Consider the following 17,413-nt stretch of genomic DNA (forward strand, 5'->3'; position numbering starts at 1 on the left):
TTCACCATTAAAGTGGTTTCAAATAACGTTTTTTTAGAACACAAACTCAACATTCCTACCTGCTCACAAGTAAAAGTGATCTTTTATTAAATATAATAAGGTTACCCAATGTTACGCTAAGAGGGAGGTAATCAGTCAATCAATCAGTATTTGTGAAGCGTGGCTACTCACCCGTGAGGGTCTCAAGGCGCTGGGTGGTGGAGGGGCCTCATCCAAAGAGTAATGTTTTGAGGTTCTTCCTGAAGATGGTGAGCGACGGGCTTTGTCTTAGGTGCAGGGGGGGTTGTTCCAGCTCTTTGCTGCAGTGTAGGTAAAAGATCGTCCTCTGGCTGTGGTTTGGTGGATACAATGGACAGTGGCCAGGGCAGAGCGGAGGGATCTGGTGGGGGTGTGGATGGAGGCGTGGTGGTTCAGGTAGGCTGGTCCTGCGTTGTGTGGATGAGAAGCTTGAAGGTGATTTGCTTCTCGACCGGTATCCTGTGGAGGGTCCTCAGGTGTTGGGAGATGTGTTCTTGGCGAGGGAGGTCCAGAATGAGTCTGGCGGCGGCGTTCAGGATGAGTTGAAGTTTTTTGATGTTCCTAGTTGAGGTGCTGGCGTAGAGGGCGTTGCCGTAATCGTGCTTGCTCATGACTAAGGCGTGGATGACTTTCCTGTGACAATCTGCTGGGATCCATCTGAAGATCTTCCGGAGTTTGCGGAGTGTGTGCCAGCAGGAGGTGGCGACAGAGTTTACCTGTGGGGTCATGGATAGGGAGGAGTCGAGGATGATTCCTAAGTTGCGGGTGTGCTCGGTCGGTGCAGGGGGGGTGCTGAGGGATGTGGGCCACCAGGAGTGGTCCCAAGCGGAGGTGGCGTTTCCGAAGATGATGAGCTGCGTTTTGTCTGAGTTGAGCTTGAGGCAGCTTTCTCTTCCAGGTGGCGTGACCGCTTCCATTCCTGCATGAAAGTTCCTTTTGGCCGTGACTGGGTCTTAGGTGAGGGAAATGAGTTGTGGGTCATCGGCATATGACACGGTGTTCATACCGTGGCTTCTGACGATAGCAGCAAGAGGGGCCATGTATACATTGAACAATGTGGGACTCAGTGAGGATCCTTGGGGGACTCCCCAGTTGACTCCGGTGGGTCTGGAGGTGTAGGGCGGGAGTCTGACCCTCTGAGTCCTCCAGGAGAGGAAGGAGAGGATCCATGCCAGGGCTCTTCCGCAGATTCCTGTGTCATGGAGTCTGGTGCGCAAAGTGCTGTGGGAGGCCGTGTCGAAAGCTGCTGATAGGTTGAGGAGTATGAGTGCTACGGTGTGGCCATGGTCCAGGAGTAATCGAATGCCGTTGGTGGCTGCTGGGAGTGCTGTCTCCGTGCTGTGATTGCTGCAGAAGCCAGATTCGGAGCTGTCCAGGGAGGTGTTGGCCTCAATGAAATTCCGTAGTTGTGCGTTGACTGCTTTCTCTAGTACTTTGGAAGGGTAGGGTAGCACCTATCAGAGGAGGTCACTGACGTCAGTCACCTGTCCTGACAAACCAGATGCTCCAAGGGGCCTCTGCACATCTTGTTTCCAAGATGGCAGAATCAAGTGGCCACCTGAAGGAGCTCTGGGCACCAACCCTGGAGTGGTGATGGCCAGGGTAGTGGTCACTCTGCTTTCCTTTGCATTGTTTTGTGCCAGAGCAGGGACCGGGTGTCCTTGGTCTGGTGCAAATCGTTTTATACAAGGAGAGCACCAAATGTGCCCTTAAAAACAAGCCAGTGGTGTGGGGAGGCTACCCTTCCCTAGCCTGGTAACACCTATTACCAAGGGAGAGGGTGTTGCCTCCCCTCTCCAACAGGAAATTCTTTGTTCTGCTTTCCCCTGCTTTAGCCTGTTAAGCAGCAGGAAGGCAAAAACCTGTCTGAGGGGTGGGAGCAGCGCTGGAAGAGCAATACTGGGGGAGTCCTCTGAGGAGCCCCCTGAGTGCATGGAATCATATCACCAATACTTGTGTTAGTATTTAGGCTATGATTCCAACATGTTTGACACCAAACATGCCTTGGTTCGGAGTTACCATTATGTAGCTTGACCAGTGACCTGTGGCCAGTACAGAGGTAAAATGGCTTCCCCGCACCTACAAGGTCCAGTGCATTGGAAATGGAGTCGTAGGGACACATCTGCTCATGCAGGGGTGCCCTCACACACAGGAACCGGCACCCTGCCCTTTGGGCTGAAAGGTGCCTACCATAGGGGTGACATACAGTGACCTGGTGAAGGTACCAGCAATGAGAGGGCGCATGCATCTTTTCACGCAGGCTGCAATGGCAGGCCTGCAGACATAGTTTGCATGACCTCTCATGGGTGGCATAATACATACTGAAGCCCATGGTGGCCCACTGGTGTACCAATGCCCTGTGTACCTAAGTACCATATACTAGGGTCTTACAGGGGTGTACCAGCATGCCAACTGTGGGGGTGTGAAAGTGTAACAAAGTCACCACATTTAGAGGAGAGAACAATCTCTGGGGTCCTGGTTAGCAGGATCCCAGTAAAAACAGTCTAAACACACTGAGAAACAGGCAAAAAGGTGGGGTAACCATTCCAAAAATAGTGACTTTCCTAAAGCTGCAAATCAAGAGTTGTCATTAAATCTCCGCTGTTGAGGAGGTGCAGGATATTGGAAATAGTGACAACCCAAAATGATTGCTTGCATAAGAATTTGTTCAGTTTTCTCCAGTCCAGGATGGGTCTCCATTCCCCTGTTTTCTTTCTTTTGAGGAAGTATCTGGAGTAGAAGTCTATGCGTCTTTTTGAAAAGGGAACTCGATCGATTGCTCCCTTTCCAATCATGGTGAGGGCTTCTTTTTTCAGTAAGTGAAGATGAGGGGGGGCGGCTCCCCCTGGGTTTCGTTTGGTGGTGTGTCTGTAAATTCTAGAGTGTGGCCATAAGCAACCAGGTCTGCTACCCATTTGCATGATAGTATTTGTTTCCACTGGGGTAGATGGTTGGAAATCTTCGCACCCAGTGGATGAAGTGATGTCTGTAGCCAGTACCCAGTGTAGGTCACTGTTTAAAACCTGTCTCTCTAGCCTGGGAGGGCTGTTTTCGTCTGGGGCCTTGCTTGGTGTAGGGTGCTGCAGCTGGCTGACCATAATGCTGTTGATAAGTTGTCCTGTACTGTGTTTGAAAGGCTGATACTGCAGATAGTGGTATGATCCATTGTAGGATCGGAAACCTCTTCCACAAACTCCCCGACAGGAAAATTATTTATATTGAAGAGTGCAGCGGGATCTCACAGTATCAGTGTCTGTTTTTATTGTCAACGGCGCATCACCAGTGTTCTTAACGAATAGTGTTTTCCTGTTGTAATGCATATCTAGAACTTTAGGCTGTACCTCCGGTCTGAAAGATGTCGATTTCAGCCATTCTTGGCGTCTGAGGACTGCTGCTCCAGCAAGTTGCCGAAAGCCTCCTGAGCGCAGTCTATAACCTCAGAGGAGGTGTGTTTTCCCTCCTGTAAAATTGCTTCTGTTTTCTCATCTTCAGGGATGAGGTCTATTAAGTTGCCGATTTCCGACCACAACTGTGCATCATAGCAGCCAAGAATGGCCAGAGCATTTGCTGCTCGAACGACAATGGGGAAAAACCTCTTGCATACATGGTCCAGGTGCCTACCCTCCTTGTCTGCAGGTAGCGATGTGGGAACAAAAGGGTTTTTGGAGCGCGGTTCCGCCACCTGCGATATAACTGAGTCATGTTTGGGATGACCAGTTAAGCATGCAGGGGAATCCTCAGGGTCCTTAAACTTTTTGTCCATCCGGGGTGGCACTACCGCCCTATAGTCTGGTTCTTAATAATTTTTCATCCCCTCCTCCTAGATGTAACTGATTATGGGGATAGTTCTGAAAGATTTCCTCACTTGTCCTTAAAATCAGGGGGAAACAATTAGCCTGCTTGATGGATGTTGGGAGGTGAAATCTTGTTGCTGCTTTGTCCATCAATTGTGAAAGTCCCTGTGTGTTCCGATGGAGAGTCTGATGGATGTGGTGATGGTGTGGGGATGATGTAATCATCCTACTCAGTCTGTGGAGGGATATTTTCCTGAATCTCCCCTTCTCCTCGTTCCTCGTCCAATGAAGTTGAAAAGGGGTCCTCTTTAGGTGGTGGCGCCATTGCTGGACGTGGTGTTATTCTGGGAGTTACTCTGAGGAATATGATGAGGTACAACAGGCTGAGGTGATAGTACCTGGTGTTCAAATGCTGTCTGACCCTCCGCCTAAAATCTTGTAACATGGCTTGCAGATTTTGAACCAAGAAGATGGGTATTTGCGCTTCCTCCTGTTGTGGACAATCATGATATTATTGTTCACAATTTCACTTTTTCGGAGGAGCATAGTATTGACAGTACTGTTCATCATCATCATAAATGTCGTCATCATCTTGACATTTAACTAAAAGTTCAGATGGACTGTGCGCAGTTGTCAATGGTCCCTCTTCATCAGATCCCTCTATATCTAATAAATGTGAAAGAGGAAAAGGTGAGACTTTACTTGGAGACGTAACCTCTGGTGTGATTGTCTTAGTGGCCACTTTTATTATCATCGTCGATGGTTCCGTCGACATCAATGTCAGGAAGTGTGGTCATAGTCTAGGCATTGCTGATTTTGCTGCCGACATTTCCCTCACCGAAGACCCGGACACGGCTAAAAGGAACTTTCTCGCAGGAATGGAAGTCGTCGTCACCTGGATGAGAGAAAGCTGCCTCAAGCTCAACTCCGGCAAGATGGAGCTCATCATCTTCAGAAATGCCACCTCAGCTTGGGACGACTCATGGTGGCCCACATCCCTCAGCGCCCCCACCTGCGCCGTCTTTGGAATCATCCTCGACTCCTCCCTATCCATGACCCACCAGGTCATGTCACCTCCTCCTGCTGGCACACACTTCGCAAACTCCGGAAGATCTTCAGATGGATCCCAGAGGACCGTCGCAGGACAGTCACCCATGCCTTAGTCATGAGCAAGCTTGACTACGGCAATGCCCTCTACGCCAGCACCTCAACTAGGAACATCACAAAACTTCAACACATCCAGAACGCCACCGCCAGACTCATTCTGGACCTCCCTTGCTGAGAACACATCTCCCAACACCTGAGGACCCTCCCCTGGCTACCGGTCAAAAAGCAAATCTCCTCAAGCTTCTCACCCATACACAACACAGGACCAGCCTATCTGAACCACTGCGTCTCATTACACACCCCCGCCAGATCCCTCCGCTCCACCCAGATGGCATTGGCCGCCATCCCTCGCATCCGCAAAACCACCGCCGGAGGACAATCTTTTACCTACACTGCAGCGAAGAGCTGGAACAGCCTCCCCCTACACCTCAGACAAAGCCCGTTGCTCACCATCTTCAGGAAGAACCTCAATATTTGGCTCTTCGGATGAGGCCCCTCCCCTCCAGCGCCTTGAGATCCTCACGAGTGAGTAGCCGCACTCTAAAAATACTGATTGATTGATTGATCCACAGGTACCTAAGGCAATGTTTCTGGCTGCTGGGATCTGCTGGTTCTCTCTGCCTTCTGACCAAATTGAGAGACAGTGAGCCCTTGCCTTTCCTTGCAGGACAGAACCCCTGTGCACCGCAACTCTTGCAGCAACCAAGGCTTGATGGCTCCTGCTCCAAGGGATCTTCATGCTCCAAGTAGCACCGGCCTCCAGCACTTCATCCTTGCAAGGACAGTCTCTCCTATGCTCCTCCAGCGACGTGGGACTCCTCTACAGGTGTGCAGACTGGTCCTCATTGCAACTTACTGTGTCTGCTGCCAGTGGGTTGCCTGTGGGGTTACGACTGCTTCTGCTGGCTCTCTGAGCTGCTGAGGGTCAGCCGGACTCCCCTATAAGGGTTGAGTCCCATGGGCCCTGCTGGCCTTCTTTTCTGCAAATCCTCTTGTGCCCGGATTTGCCTTTACCCAAGGCTTGTTGGTGGTCCTCCTGACCCCCAACCATCTGAGACCCAGTGACCAGCGTGGGAAATCTTCTGCACCACTCCAAGGACCTCTTTGCAGCTCCTGGGATCCACAGCTGATCTTCATCGTCCACCGTTGACCTAGATCTTCATCCACAGAAGGGTGGGTAGTGGCTCCTGCCCCACCTGGACACTCCTGCGTGGACTTGACCCTGTCCCCTTCTTTTGCAGGTCCTCTTCATCCGGAATCCACCGTTGGGTTCCACTGATGTAGGTGTCCACCACACACCAGGTCAGCTTGTTACAGCAGGATGCATACTTCTACATCCCTATTCATCCCAAGCACACAAAATATCTTCGCTTCACTGTAGCCGGACCCATTGCCAATTCAAAGTCCTCGCATTTGGTCTAAAATCGGCACCTCGCATATGCACCAAGTGCCATGCACCATTAGCGGCCACTCTTAGGAACAAAGGTGACCAAGTTCTACCCTAATTGGACAACTGGCTATTCAAAGCTCCAACACTGCATCAAGCATCCAAAACCGCACATCCAAAACCACACAAGCCTTTCTTGACCTATTTTACAAATTAGGTCTCACGATCAATCTGCAAAAATCAGTTACCATTCCAAAACAAAACATAAGGTTTTATGGAGCTCTTCCGGCCACGATACACAACAAGGCTTATTTATCCCAAGACAGACAACACAAGCTAAGGGATCTGGCAGTCACCCTGTGAAAAAGAAAGTCCGCTTCAGTGTGTCTGTGCGAGTCCTTGATGGGCATTTTGTCTTCTACAATCAGTCTAATACCTCTTGCACGACTGAAGAGGAGACCAGTTCAGGAAGAGTTGCAGAAGCACTGGATTCAGACGGAGGGCTAGTTCAGCATTGTGCCATCACTTTAAGCATGAAGGAAGCCTTTGTGTGGTGGTCCCAGGCTTCTCATTTAACGCAGGGCCTAACATTTTTTCTTTATGTTCCAGAGTTTGTGATAACCATGGATGTCTTTCTGCAGGGCTGGGGTGGCCATCTGCAGGACTTCAAATTCAGGGAAAGTGGTTCAAGCAACAGAAAGCCTTTCATATCAACAGTCTGGAGTTGAAGGCCATCTTTCTCATTCTACTGATTTTTTTTTTGCCCCCAAGGATAGCATGCTCATCGGTGCTGGTTCATACAGATAACACGAGCAGTATGCATTACATAAACAACCAAGGGGGTACACATTCATTAACACTCTATCAAGAGGCTCAGGATCTGTGGAATTGGGTCACTATTCAAAGCATATCGCTGAGATCCGAACATGTGTCCAGAGTCAGCAACACATTAGTGGACACACTCAGCAGGACAAAAGACAGTTGTCACAAGTGGGAGCTGGATCGGACACAGCTAAACAGGATATTCTCATGCTGTGGCACACTGGCATTTGATCTTTTCGCAACAGACAAGAACACCAAATGGCAATACTGCGGCATTCGGTACCCACTCCCAGGGTTATGATGGAATGCCATTTTGATGAGATGATCAGGGAGTTATGCTTACGCTCCCCCCCCTCTCTTTCTGAAATTCTCAGGGAAATGAGGAGACAGCACTATCGCCTCATCCTGATTGTTCCCAGGTGGCCCAGGCAGCACTGATTTACAGAACTCCTCATGTTGTCGGAATGCAATCCCATTCTCGTCCCACCACTACTAACTCTGTTAATAAACAAGGGCCAGATTCTCCATCCGGATCCAATGTCTCTCCACTCGGTTACATGGCTCCTGACTTCAATGGATTTAAAGATCTAGACATTCCTCAGGACTGGATTTAAAGATCTAGACATTCCTCAGGACTGTAGAGATATCCTGTCTCAAACAAGAGCTGAATCCACCAACAAAACGTATGGATTAAAATGGAAGAGATTCTGTATGTGGTATCAACATTCTAACCTGCATCACCTGAACAGATTCTGCCATATCTCCTATCACTCGCTTGGTCTAGATTGGTGCAATTGGTCCACCTTGCAGCAATATAGAGAAATAGGCGGTCATCTCATTCTCTTTCCCCTTGCTCTGAATTACACAATTCATGAAAGGATTATTCAGAGTTTTTCCTCCGGTCAGAACTCCACCTCTAGCATGGCATCTCAATATAGTTCTTTCTAATGAAACCACCATTTGAACCTATTCACATGATAGACCTGAAATTCCTGACCTGGGAGGGAGTGTTGTTACGAGCGCTCATCTCAGCTAGAAGAGTTAGCGAAATATAAACCTTCACTATGCAGAAACCATTCCTGCAGTTCACAGATGACTATGTACTCTTAAAAACGAATCCTAGATTAATTCCCAAAGTACCAACTCAATTTCATCTGAATGAGCCCATCTCTCTTCTCCCAAATCCAGCTACCCTAGCGAGACAATGTCTTCATACTCTGGATGTAAAAAGGTGCCTTGAATTCTATTTGCTTTGTAGTCTGCAGATAAGCAAATCTGCTGAACGTTTTGTATCATATAGTCAAGCACATCAGGCGTCTGCAGATACTAAGGCTACAATCACAAGATTGATTTCCCCTGCCATCCAGTTTTGCCATTCAAAGGTGGGTAAACAGCTTACAGCTAAAATGAGGGCACACTTAACAAGAGCAGCATCCACATCAACTGCTCTGTTTGCAGTTGTGCATTAGAAAAGATTTGCTGTGCTGTAACATGGAGGAGCACCCACACATTTACGCGGCGCTACTGCGTAGAATCCACGCACTATGGGGATGCATCTGTCAGACAAGCAGTGTTACTGCATCTGCTCCAATAAGGTGAGCCTCTGTTTATGTCAGTTTTGTATATTGTTATTCAAGTGTATTTCCATGTCTTATTTTTGTTATCGGTATGTCTGTCATTCTGTCTTCAAAAAGATAAACTTAGACAATGTAACTATTTTGTATTGATTTCATACCCACCAACCTCAAAGGTTTTATATTGCTTCAAAGCATACTTATCTCAACTGCTTACTGTTATGATTCATGAATGTGAATCTATGAAAGATCCAATACTAGATAAGAAAACATCTTACTTACCAGTAACTTCTGTTCTCCAGTATTGGTATCTTTCATAGGTTCACATGCGACCCACTCGCCTCCCATGAAAGGCTTCCCTTATACCTCATATAACAAATCATTACACTTGAGGGAAGCAGCCTCTCTTGGGAGTGTTCTAGAGGGTGCTGTCACCTGTTTGTCATAGTTCAAGTTGTGTCCTTTAAAAAAAAAAAAAAGACTGTTCATTGCCTTTAGGGCCTATGGTAATGGTACATACTGCTATGTTATGGTACCATGGGACTCCCACTTCAATGACGGGGAATGATTCAAGCATGTGAATCTTTGAACGATTCCAATACTGGACAATTGAAGTTACAGGTAAGTAACTTGTTTTCTTCAGGCTGACAGCGATGGAGGGCAGACTGGCCACAGGTCACAGGGAGAGCCCACTGAAAAGTACCTTTGATGGATGGCTATCGACATCAAGGAGGTGATGCTAAGGCAATGTGTCAGTTTCCAATCCATGTAGTGTGGGGTGTGTGTTGTTGTGGAGCCACACAGTCGTCTAAGCAGTGCCCTCGAAGTCCGGCGTCATACCCTCTGTGATGGAGTCAATGCCTCATCGAGCTTCGAAGCATAGGCGATGCACCGGAGCTGGTGGAGATGCATTGATCCTGAACTGCGCAGTCAGCAATGCAGAGTACTCAACCTCATGGCTGCAGCAGTGCTATGGTGTTGAAAGAGGATGTGGCAGTTCCGATTGGCTCAACAGTGTTAATGTGTTTGTTCTTGCAAAAAAATAGCTAGGGTCTTTTTTCAAGGCCAAGGACCGGATTGGCACTTCTTGCTAGGTCAGGACTCACAGTGGCAGAGCAGAGTCCATCAGCCACAGCAGAGTTGGGGCAAGTGTTTGATGGCCACAATACTTCAGAACTGGAGGCAAGCCAGCAAGCCCTTGGTCTCACTTGGTCCTTGGGAGGATGTAGAGAGTTAAGTCCTGTCCTTTTCACTTCCAGGCAAGAGGCAGCAGGCGAGCACAGCAAAGCAGTTCAGCAGAGTGGCAGTTCTGCAGTCCTTCTTTCTCGCAGAATGTCCTCAGATTCAGAAGTGTGCTGCTTTGATGGGGCTTAGGGGCCAGTACTTATACCCAGTTGAGCCTTTGAAGTGGGGGAGACTTCAAAGAGAGGTCCTTTAAGTGCACAAGGACCCTACCCTTCCTTCCCCGGCTCCAGACACACCTACAGGGGTGTCTCTTTGTGTGGAGACAGGCACAGCCCTATTTAGGTGTGTCAGCCTCTCCATCCCATTTAATTTTCAGGCCCTGGGCACATATAGTGCTCCTTACTAGGGACTTATAAGTAAATTAAACAAGCCAATTGTGGATAAGCCAATATCACCACGTTTCAGAGTACAGAGATCTCTGCACTTTAGCACTGGTTAGCAGTGGTAAAGTGCCCAGAATCCTAACACCAACAAAAATGATGTCAGTAAAACAGGAGCTCAGAAAGCAAAAAGTCAGGGGAAAGTACGCCAAGGATACCAGGTCTAACACTAACAAATTGTCACAAAGGAGCATGCTCCAGTCTTACCTAAAGTTGTTTCACTTAGGACAATCTATCCTCCTACTGAGTTTTTTTGTCTCCGACACATCCATTGAAAGAGGAGAGAAGGCTTCTTCAGCTGGTCCTGAAGAGGGCTTTAAGGTTCTACACTAAATCTACAAAGGAGCGTTGTGTTGACGATCAGCTCTTCGTGCCGGTCCTAATATTGGGAAGACAATACAGAAGAAGACTGCCGAAATGGATTAGCATATGCATAAAACTTTCCTATACTGCAGCTCAGAGAGAGCCTTCATAAGAAATGTGGGGCTATTACAACAGACCGAACGTTGCTACCAAGGCATTAGCCAAGGGATTTCCTGTCTTGCACATCTGTCAAGCTACAGCGTGGGTGTTAGTGTGCACATTCACTAAGTGCTACTTTCTTTACAGTCAGTTCCGTAGAAAGGTGTATTTTGTCTGCTCAGTCCTGCAAGGCATTTTGGTTTGAGGCCACTTTGTAGATACTCCACCTTAGGGAGGCACTGCTTGGATATCCATTCTAAAGGTGAGGGATCTGTAGTTAGGGGTATCCATCAGTATAACAAGTTACCTGTCTTCAGTAATGCTCTATGAGAGGATACTCTTACCAAACCGCAGATTCCTCCCCACCTTCCCTTTTCCCCACTCTGTGTAATGGACTCTTACACTGATTAAAAAGGTCCCATGTATTTTTTTTCAGCACTCTGTAACTTGCCATTTGTCAGAGATGAGCCACATCAGATGGAGTGAAAGAACAATACAGAAACTGACTTTCATGTGCATGTATAGTGCGCAAATATGGATCGGCTCCATTCTGCCACTTCGTGGGTTGCGCGAGGCTGTCTTGGTGTCAGATGGCGCCACTTTGGAGGCAAGCAGAAACTATTAACAATTCTGTGGATCCTATTTGGTGCCTGAAATTGAGGAATCTGCGCAAAACAGAATATCCGCCAGAAAGAGCGTTGCCAAAGATAAGTAACTTGTTATTTTGAGGGCGGGGTGTGATGAACCAGACTTGAGCAGTGTGCTTGTCCTACCAGGCAGACCCCAAATATGTGGAAAAGAAGGCTATAGAGAAGGTAAGAGACAAAGAAAATGAAGTTCAAGCTAGGTGGGAGAACAGTGTAAGCATTGTTAGATTTGTCATGAGCTCCAAGAGTATATTGTTTACTTATTTTCTGTATTGACGTTTGTCTATCCACATACTTTAAAGTACATAATTTGTTAACCTACGTGTTCTAATTTTACAGCAAATTAATCAAATGCCAGTGGAGAGAATTGAGAAAAAGGCATTGCCACCAGAACACATCATTCTAAAGAGTGTCTTTGAAGGGCTAGTACAACGCTGTTCCCTGGTCGCATCAGATCCTGTAAGTTCTGATTTGCTCTTTTGGCAATTTGTTCTCTCTTAACAGACTATTGTCTGTTGTGTTTTCAGGTATTTTATTTCAAATCATTTATTAATGATCAGAAGAAATTTTACAAAAAAAAGTCTGCTGAAGGCCATACATCCCACCTTTGTCCTTTGACCTTTGACTTTCCACTTGGGGAAACTGTTTTTCCTACTGGGCCGGAGCAACACGTAGCTTAACCACGCAAGTGTTACCACGCTTGCCTGAACCATGCATGGTTAAGGCACCATGCATATGCGTGGTTCAGGCACACAGCAGGAATAGCCGGTAGTGGCAGCTGGGTAAGTGAGACTGGGGCGGGTGGGGGGGATTTATAATACAGGAGGGGTAGGTTTTAAAATTCAAGGAGGGGGTCGGGGTAGATTTTGGGACAGGATGAGGTCGTTTTAGGACAGGTTTTAGGGTTCAAGGTGGGGGCAGAGAGTCAGGATAGTTTTTAGGACATAGTGGGGTAGTTTTTAGGAAAGGGTAGGTTTTAGGGTTTAGGGTGGGGGGGCCAGGGTTGTTTTTAAGACAGGGAAGAGTAGGTTTTAGGGTTTAGGGCTGGGTCGGGTTCGTTTTTAGGACAGGGTATATATATATATTTTTTTTTTTTAGAGTTCAGGGGCGGGGGAGACTGGGTAGGATTTAGAGCAGGATGGAGTAGGGTTTAGGGTTCGGGCGGGGGTGAGAGGTTGGGGTAGTTTTAAGGACAGGGTGGGAAGTTGGGGTAGTTTTTAGGACAGGGTTGGGTAGTTTTTTTAAGACAGGGTGGGTAGGTTTTTAGGGTTTAAGGCGGGGGTCAGGATACGTTTTTAGGACAGGACAGGACAGGGTACGTTTTAGGCTTTGTGGGGGTCTGGATAGTTTTTAGGACAGGGCTGGGTAATTTTTAGGACACAGTAGATTTTAGTGTAGGGGTGGGGGAGGTATTTATTAGGACAGGGCGGGTAGGTTTTATGGTTCAGGGTAGGGGTAGTTTTTAGGACAAGGTAGGGTCGTTTTTAGGACAGGGTATGTTTTAGGATTTAGGGCGGGGAACTTGGGGTAGTTTTTGGGAGAGGGTGGGGTAGTTTTTAGGACAGGATAGGTTTTAGGGTTTGTCGGGTCGGGGTAGTTTTTAAGACAGAGCAGGGTAGGTTTTAGGACAGGGCAGGGTAATTTTCAGGGCTTAGGGCAGGGTATGTTTTAGGGCTTTGGGTAATGGGTCGGGGTAGTTTTTAGGACAGGATGGGGTAGATTTTAAGGCAGGGTAGGTTTTGGGGTTTACAGGGTGATCTGGGGGGATTGTATAGCACAACCACGCATGGCGTTATCACATTTACCTTTACTAAGCATCTTTTTACAACAAAATTCGTAGTTCTGCCATGCGTGGTTTTGTCATACAACCTTCCACTCGTACTTCGGAAATAAGTTACATTTTATGTATCGTATCCATATTGAATCATATTTCCCATTTGAACATAAGTTAGCATTTACTAATGCAAAATAGAGGGTGGGATCATTCTTCGGGTTTAGTCTTCCCGCCCTTTTTCATAGTGTTGCGGAAAGGCATTCATCCATAAATCTTCAGCCTGATAATCGTATGAACAAATGGTTCTTAACTTCAGGAAGAAAGAAATCTGACTATGGTATTATTGCTCCTCAAGTGGGCTCAGAGGCTGGAACTCATACTGGCATAGAAGATACACCGGTGTGCCTGTGATATACCAACAACAAAAGTAATTATGAGGTGATTACTTGCATAGACTTTGTGTAATAATCAAGATATATGTGGCTGTACTTGGTGATATCATATCTAAAAAATATTATGCGGGAATGGCATACACAATACCAATATAAACAGTATTGGCACAACGTACATCTCCCCCACAACCCTCAAGCATCGATTTACTCCTTTTGTAACAAATAGGTGTGGAAAAACTCGACAATATATGCTTCCATCTGACCTCTACAGTACACCATATCCTTACTGCATTGTTCACATTTAGGAGTTCTCTCCTGCATCCAGTTCATGGCTATTGGCTGTTTAGCCAGCAGGAAGACCATGTTGCAAATCGCCGTACTGTTGTAGACCGTCAGCGTCCCAGTCGTAATACTTAATTGTATACAACTGATAAAGAATTCTAGTTGCATATTCCTTACCATCAAATTTGCCCCAGGCGTCAGACTGGATCCGGAAATTTTTCTTCAAACAGTAGAAGATCAAACTTTATCAAGCAACTAATTCCCCAGTTCTTCCCATTCTGCTCTACCTCGCATAGGAGGTTTTGACATTCCGCCAATGACCTCAGAGTACAAGGACAAAACAGACTTGCCCTCCTTAGTAAGGGTTATGTATTTAGTGAGAAGTGTAATTTCCGGTGGGGGTATAGGATATTCAGGTTACACTTTCTTAATAGCTGATCTTAGAAGATAAAAGAAAGTGGCTCATGGTGTATTTCTCCCTGTGTTTGGCTTATCTATGCTAATATCACTGAATATCCATCCAGCCATTTTCTCAAGTGTTGGAGGATGGGATTTGCCATTGCTGGCAATAATGTAGAATTGTAAGCATTGCATAGCCTAGGCGTTGTGATAATTCCCTCCATGCTCGACAAATCAAACCCATCTTTGTTTACATCATCCATGTGTACCAACAGTTAGCAAGGATCGGGATTGAATTAGCAGGCATTCTACCTTTGTATGTGTGGGTAGTGCCTGTGCAGACAAACCAGTATTTAATAAAATGCGCTTGTGTGTGACTAGATAGTAAAGATAAAAGTCTGGGATTGCAAGCCCTCTTCACACATGGGACATGTGAGAGTTGATCATTGTTTTGAAGGTTGCTGGCCAGCCCATATTATCTTAGTGAGTGTTTGTTTCAGTTGCTTGAAAAAAGGGACTAGTATACAGATGTGGAGGTTTACAAGCAAATGCAGAAATGTAGGTAATACAGTCATTTTAATAATCGAGATGCAAACCAACATGGGGGGGGGGGGGGGCAAATCCAATGGCCTACTTAGGTTTTTAGGGCCTACAGCAAAGTGCCAAAATTCCACCTAAGAATTTCAGACAAATTTCGAGTTATATATCTTCTCCACCACTGGGGTTATTCTGTTGCTTAAGACACTGCAGCATCTGTCAATGGTAGGATCTAAGATTTTCCCTAATAGGTTTTCGGTCTCAAATGGCCTCTAAATTATGACTTCCCATATCATGGGGAAAGGTTCTGAGCAGGTCACTGGACTTAGAGTACTGTTCTGTCTGCTCATAGTGATACTACCAGGGCTCTGTCTCTTGCCTGAATTCTACTTGCAGAATGAAACTGCAGGAGAAAGCAGGCTAATGGTTCCATGGCCAATGCGAATATTAGAGGTGGCAAAGGGCACCTTCACATTGTACCACCACTGATAACTGTGGTGTCAGGCTGTCTCCTCTCGGGGCTTAATTGTTGGTGATACTCATAATGGCATTTTTGATATCTTCTATTTTTATCAGTGGATTCCCTCATTCCATCTTCGGGACATGTCAGTGGTATGTGTTCTAGGTTATGTGCTAAGACCCGCTACATCCAATTGGATTCTGTCTATATAATATTCTCTGAAAATATTTAAAATGTCTCGGTGAAAAGGTGAATTCACCTTTATTTGAGCTAATGGGCCACATCCGAGTGCCGTCAGCACTAGATTTGTGCACCCATGCTTGAGTCCTACCCAGTCTATCACCCTCCTTACATTTACAAGCTAATGTGTATTTCCCTATATAGGGGACCTTTTGGCCAGATATTTTCTGGGACTCTTCCAGTTGTTTTGGAGCATAGCAACATTAGTATTTTGCTTGGTCTCAGCATATTTGTTTTCCTGTAGGTTCAGTTTGTTCTCTTGTCGCTGTATTATGCCCATGTAACTTTATGATACCTGATCCTTCACTGCCCAACATTTTAAAAGAGCTACTTAGCATCATGAATAAACCAAACTCTTAGCACAGTTTCCGTGTTTGGAACTACTTCACAGTACCTATGTGATGTCATAGCAGGACTGTCTTCAGATAAAGGCAGGCCATTTAGTTTATGTACTGAGCGATTTAAACTTCTATCTGGAAAATTATATGTGTAAAGACTCTAGGGTCTTTTTGGACCTAATGGCTTGTTTTGGTCTCTCTCAGATGGTCAACTCACCCACATCTAGCTCAGGGCATACCATGGACAGTATATTCTCCATTGACCCCTGTCTGAGGCTTAGTGACGGTTAGTTGGTCAGACTACTATGCAGTGGACTTCTCATTTTGCTGGCCAGCCAGACATGAAGACATAAGTGACAACAATAGGGAATGTAGAAGTTGGAAGGGACTATCAAAAGAAACTCTCTTAGTGGCTCTCAGGAACAGGACTCACCCTGAGGATGTGAAACAGGCCACAGTGGAGTTCTCATCCTGGCTCAGTTCTGCACTGGATGTGGTCATCCCTCTTAGGCATAACCGACTGCACAGGAAGCAACCAGCAGCTCTCAGTTTCACGTATGGCTCAGACTACTTAGACAATCCTGCCGACCATAAGAAAGAGCCTGATGGAAAATTATGAGAGCCAGGGAAAAGAGATATACCAAACCCTGATTAGGAATTAGAAATGAGCAATTAGGGAACAGAAGGGGATTTATTGCACAAATAAAATTAACTCAATCAAGTTCATGAGGGAAGTCTTTAAGACTGTAAATCGTCTATCTGCTCCAAAAGGAGCCTATCATTAGAGAGGAATCCCAGGAGTTTTGTAATACACTAGCAGACTGTTACCAAACCAAAATTCTTAATATTTACTGGGAATTCGACTCTCCCTTCTGATGAAATACATATGTTGTCACAATTGGAATCACAAGCTGGGCCTCATGCTCCTGAACTACAATATGAAACAGGGGTACCTTCTACTACCTGCATGTACTTTACTCTTATGCCAGTGGAACAAATGGAGCTATATCTCCATGGTATAAAGTCAGAGTCCCCTTTCAAGCCGTGCCCTCTAAATATAATTTGTCTTGTAGCTTGACCTCTATTATGAGCGGTCATTAGTACAGTGTGCTACCCTCATCTATGGTAAAAAGCTGTGGATAGACCTCCTCTAAAAAAATAAATAAAAAAAACTAACAAAACCTTGGTCTGGATTCCACTGATTTAAAAAAAAAAAAAAAAAAAACTATCAACCCTTCTCTTTGCTCTCTATCCCAGCAAAGATCCTGGAAAAGCATCCAAATGTGCAGCTCATGCCCCATATTGAGACACAGGATGTTAGATGCCTCTCAGTTTGGAGTTCGGAGCAATCACAACATGAAAACGGCATTGATGGCAGCGGTGGACAGCATGGAAATAATGGTTGACACAGGACAGGCTGCGGTACTGATCCTATTGACTTGGCCGCTGGCTTTGATAACATCTCTCCGTCCATTCTGATAGGTCGATTTCAGGATCTAGTGATTAAAGGTTCCACTTTAGAGCTGGTAAGATCCTTTCTTACAGATAGGTCTCA

At 46.2% G+C, this 17,413-nt stretch overlaps 1 protein-coding gene across 2 annotated transcripts in view; it reads left to right on the plus strand.

The window, feature by feature from the left end:
- The window catches only part of SEC31B (SEC31 homolog B, COPII coat complex component), a 1,228,966-nt gene that overhangs the window by 1,112,028 nt on the left and 99,525 nt on the right, over window positions 1-17,413 (plus strand). For both annotated transcript variants that reach the window (XM_069240364.1, XM_069240362.1), the window contains exon 24: window positions 11,776-11,895. In XM_069240364.1, coding sequence (XP_069096465.1) covers window positions 11,776-11,895 — 120 coding nt within the window. The remainder of the gene's footprint in view (window positions 1-11,775; window positions 11,896-17,413) is intronic.

The sequence above is a fragment of the Pleurodeles waltl genome, chromosome 6, assembly GCF_031143425.1.
Source record: "Pleurodeles waltl isolate 20211129_DDA chromosome 6, aPleWal1.hap1.20221129, whole genome shotgun sequence".
Taxonomy (NCBI): domain Eukaryota; kingdom Metazoa; phylum Chordata; class Amphibia; order Caudata; family Salamandridae; genus Pleurodeles; species Pleurodeles waltl.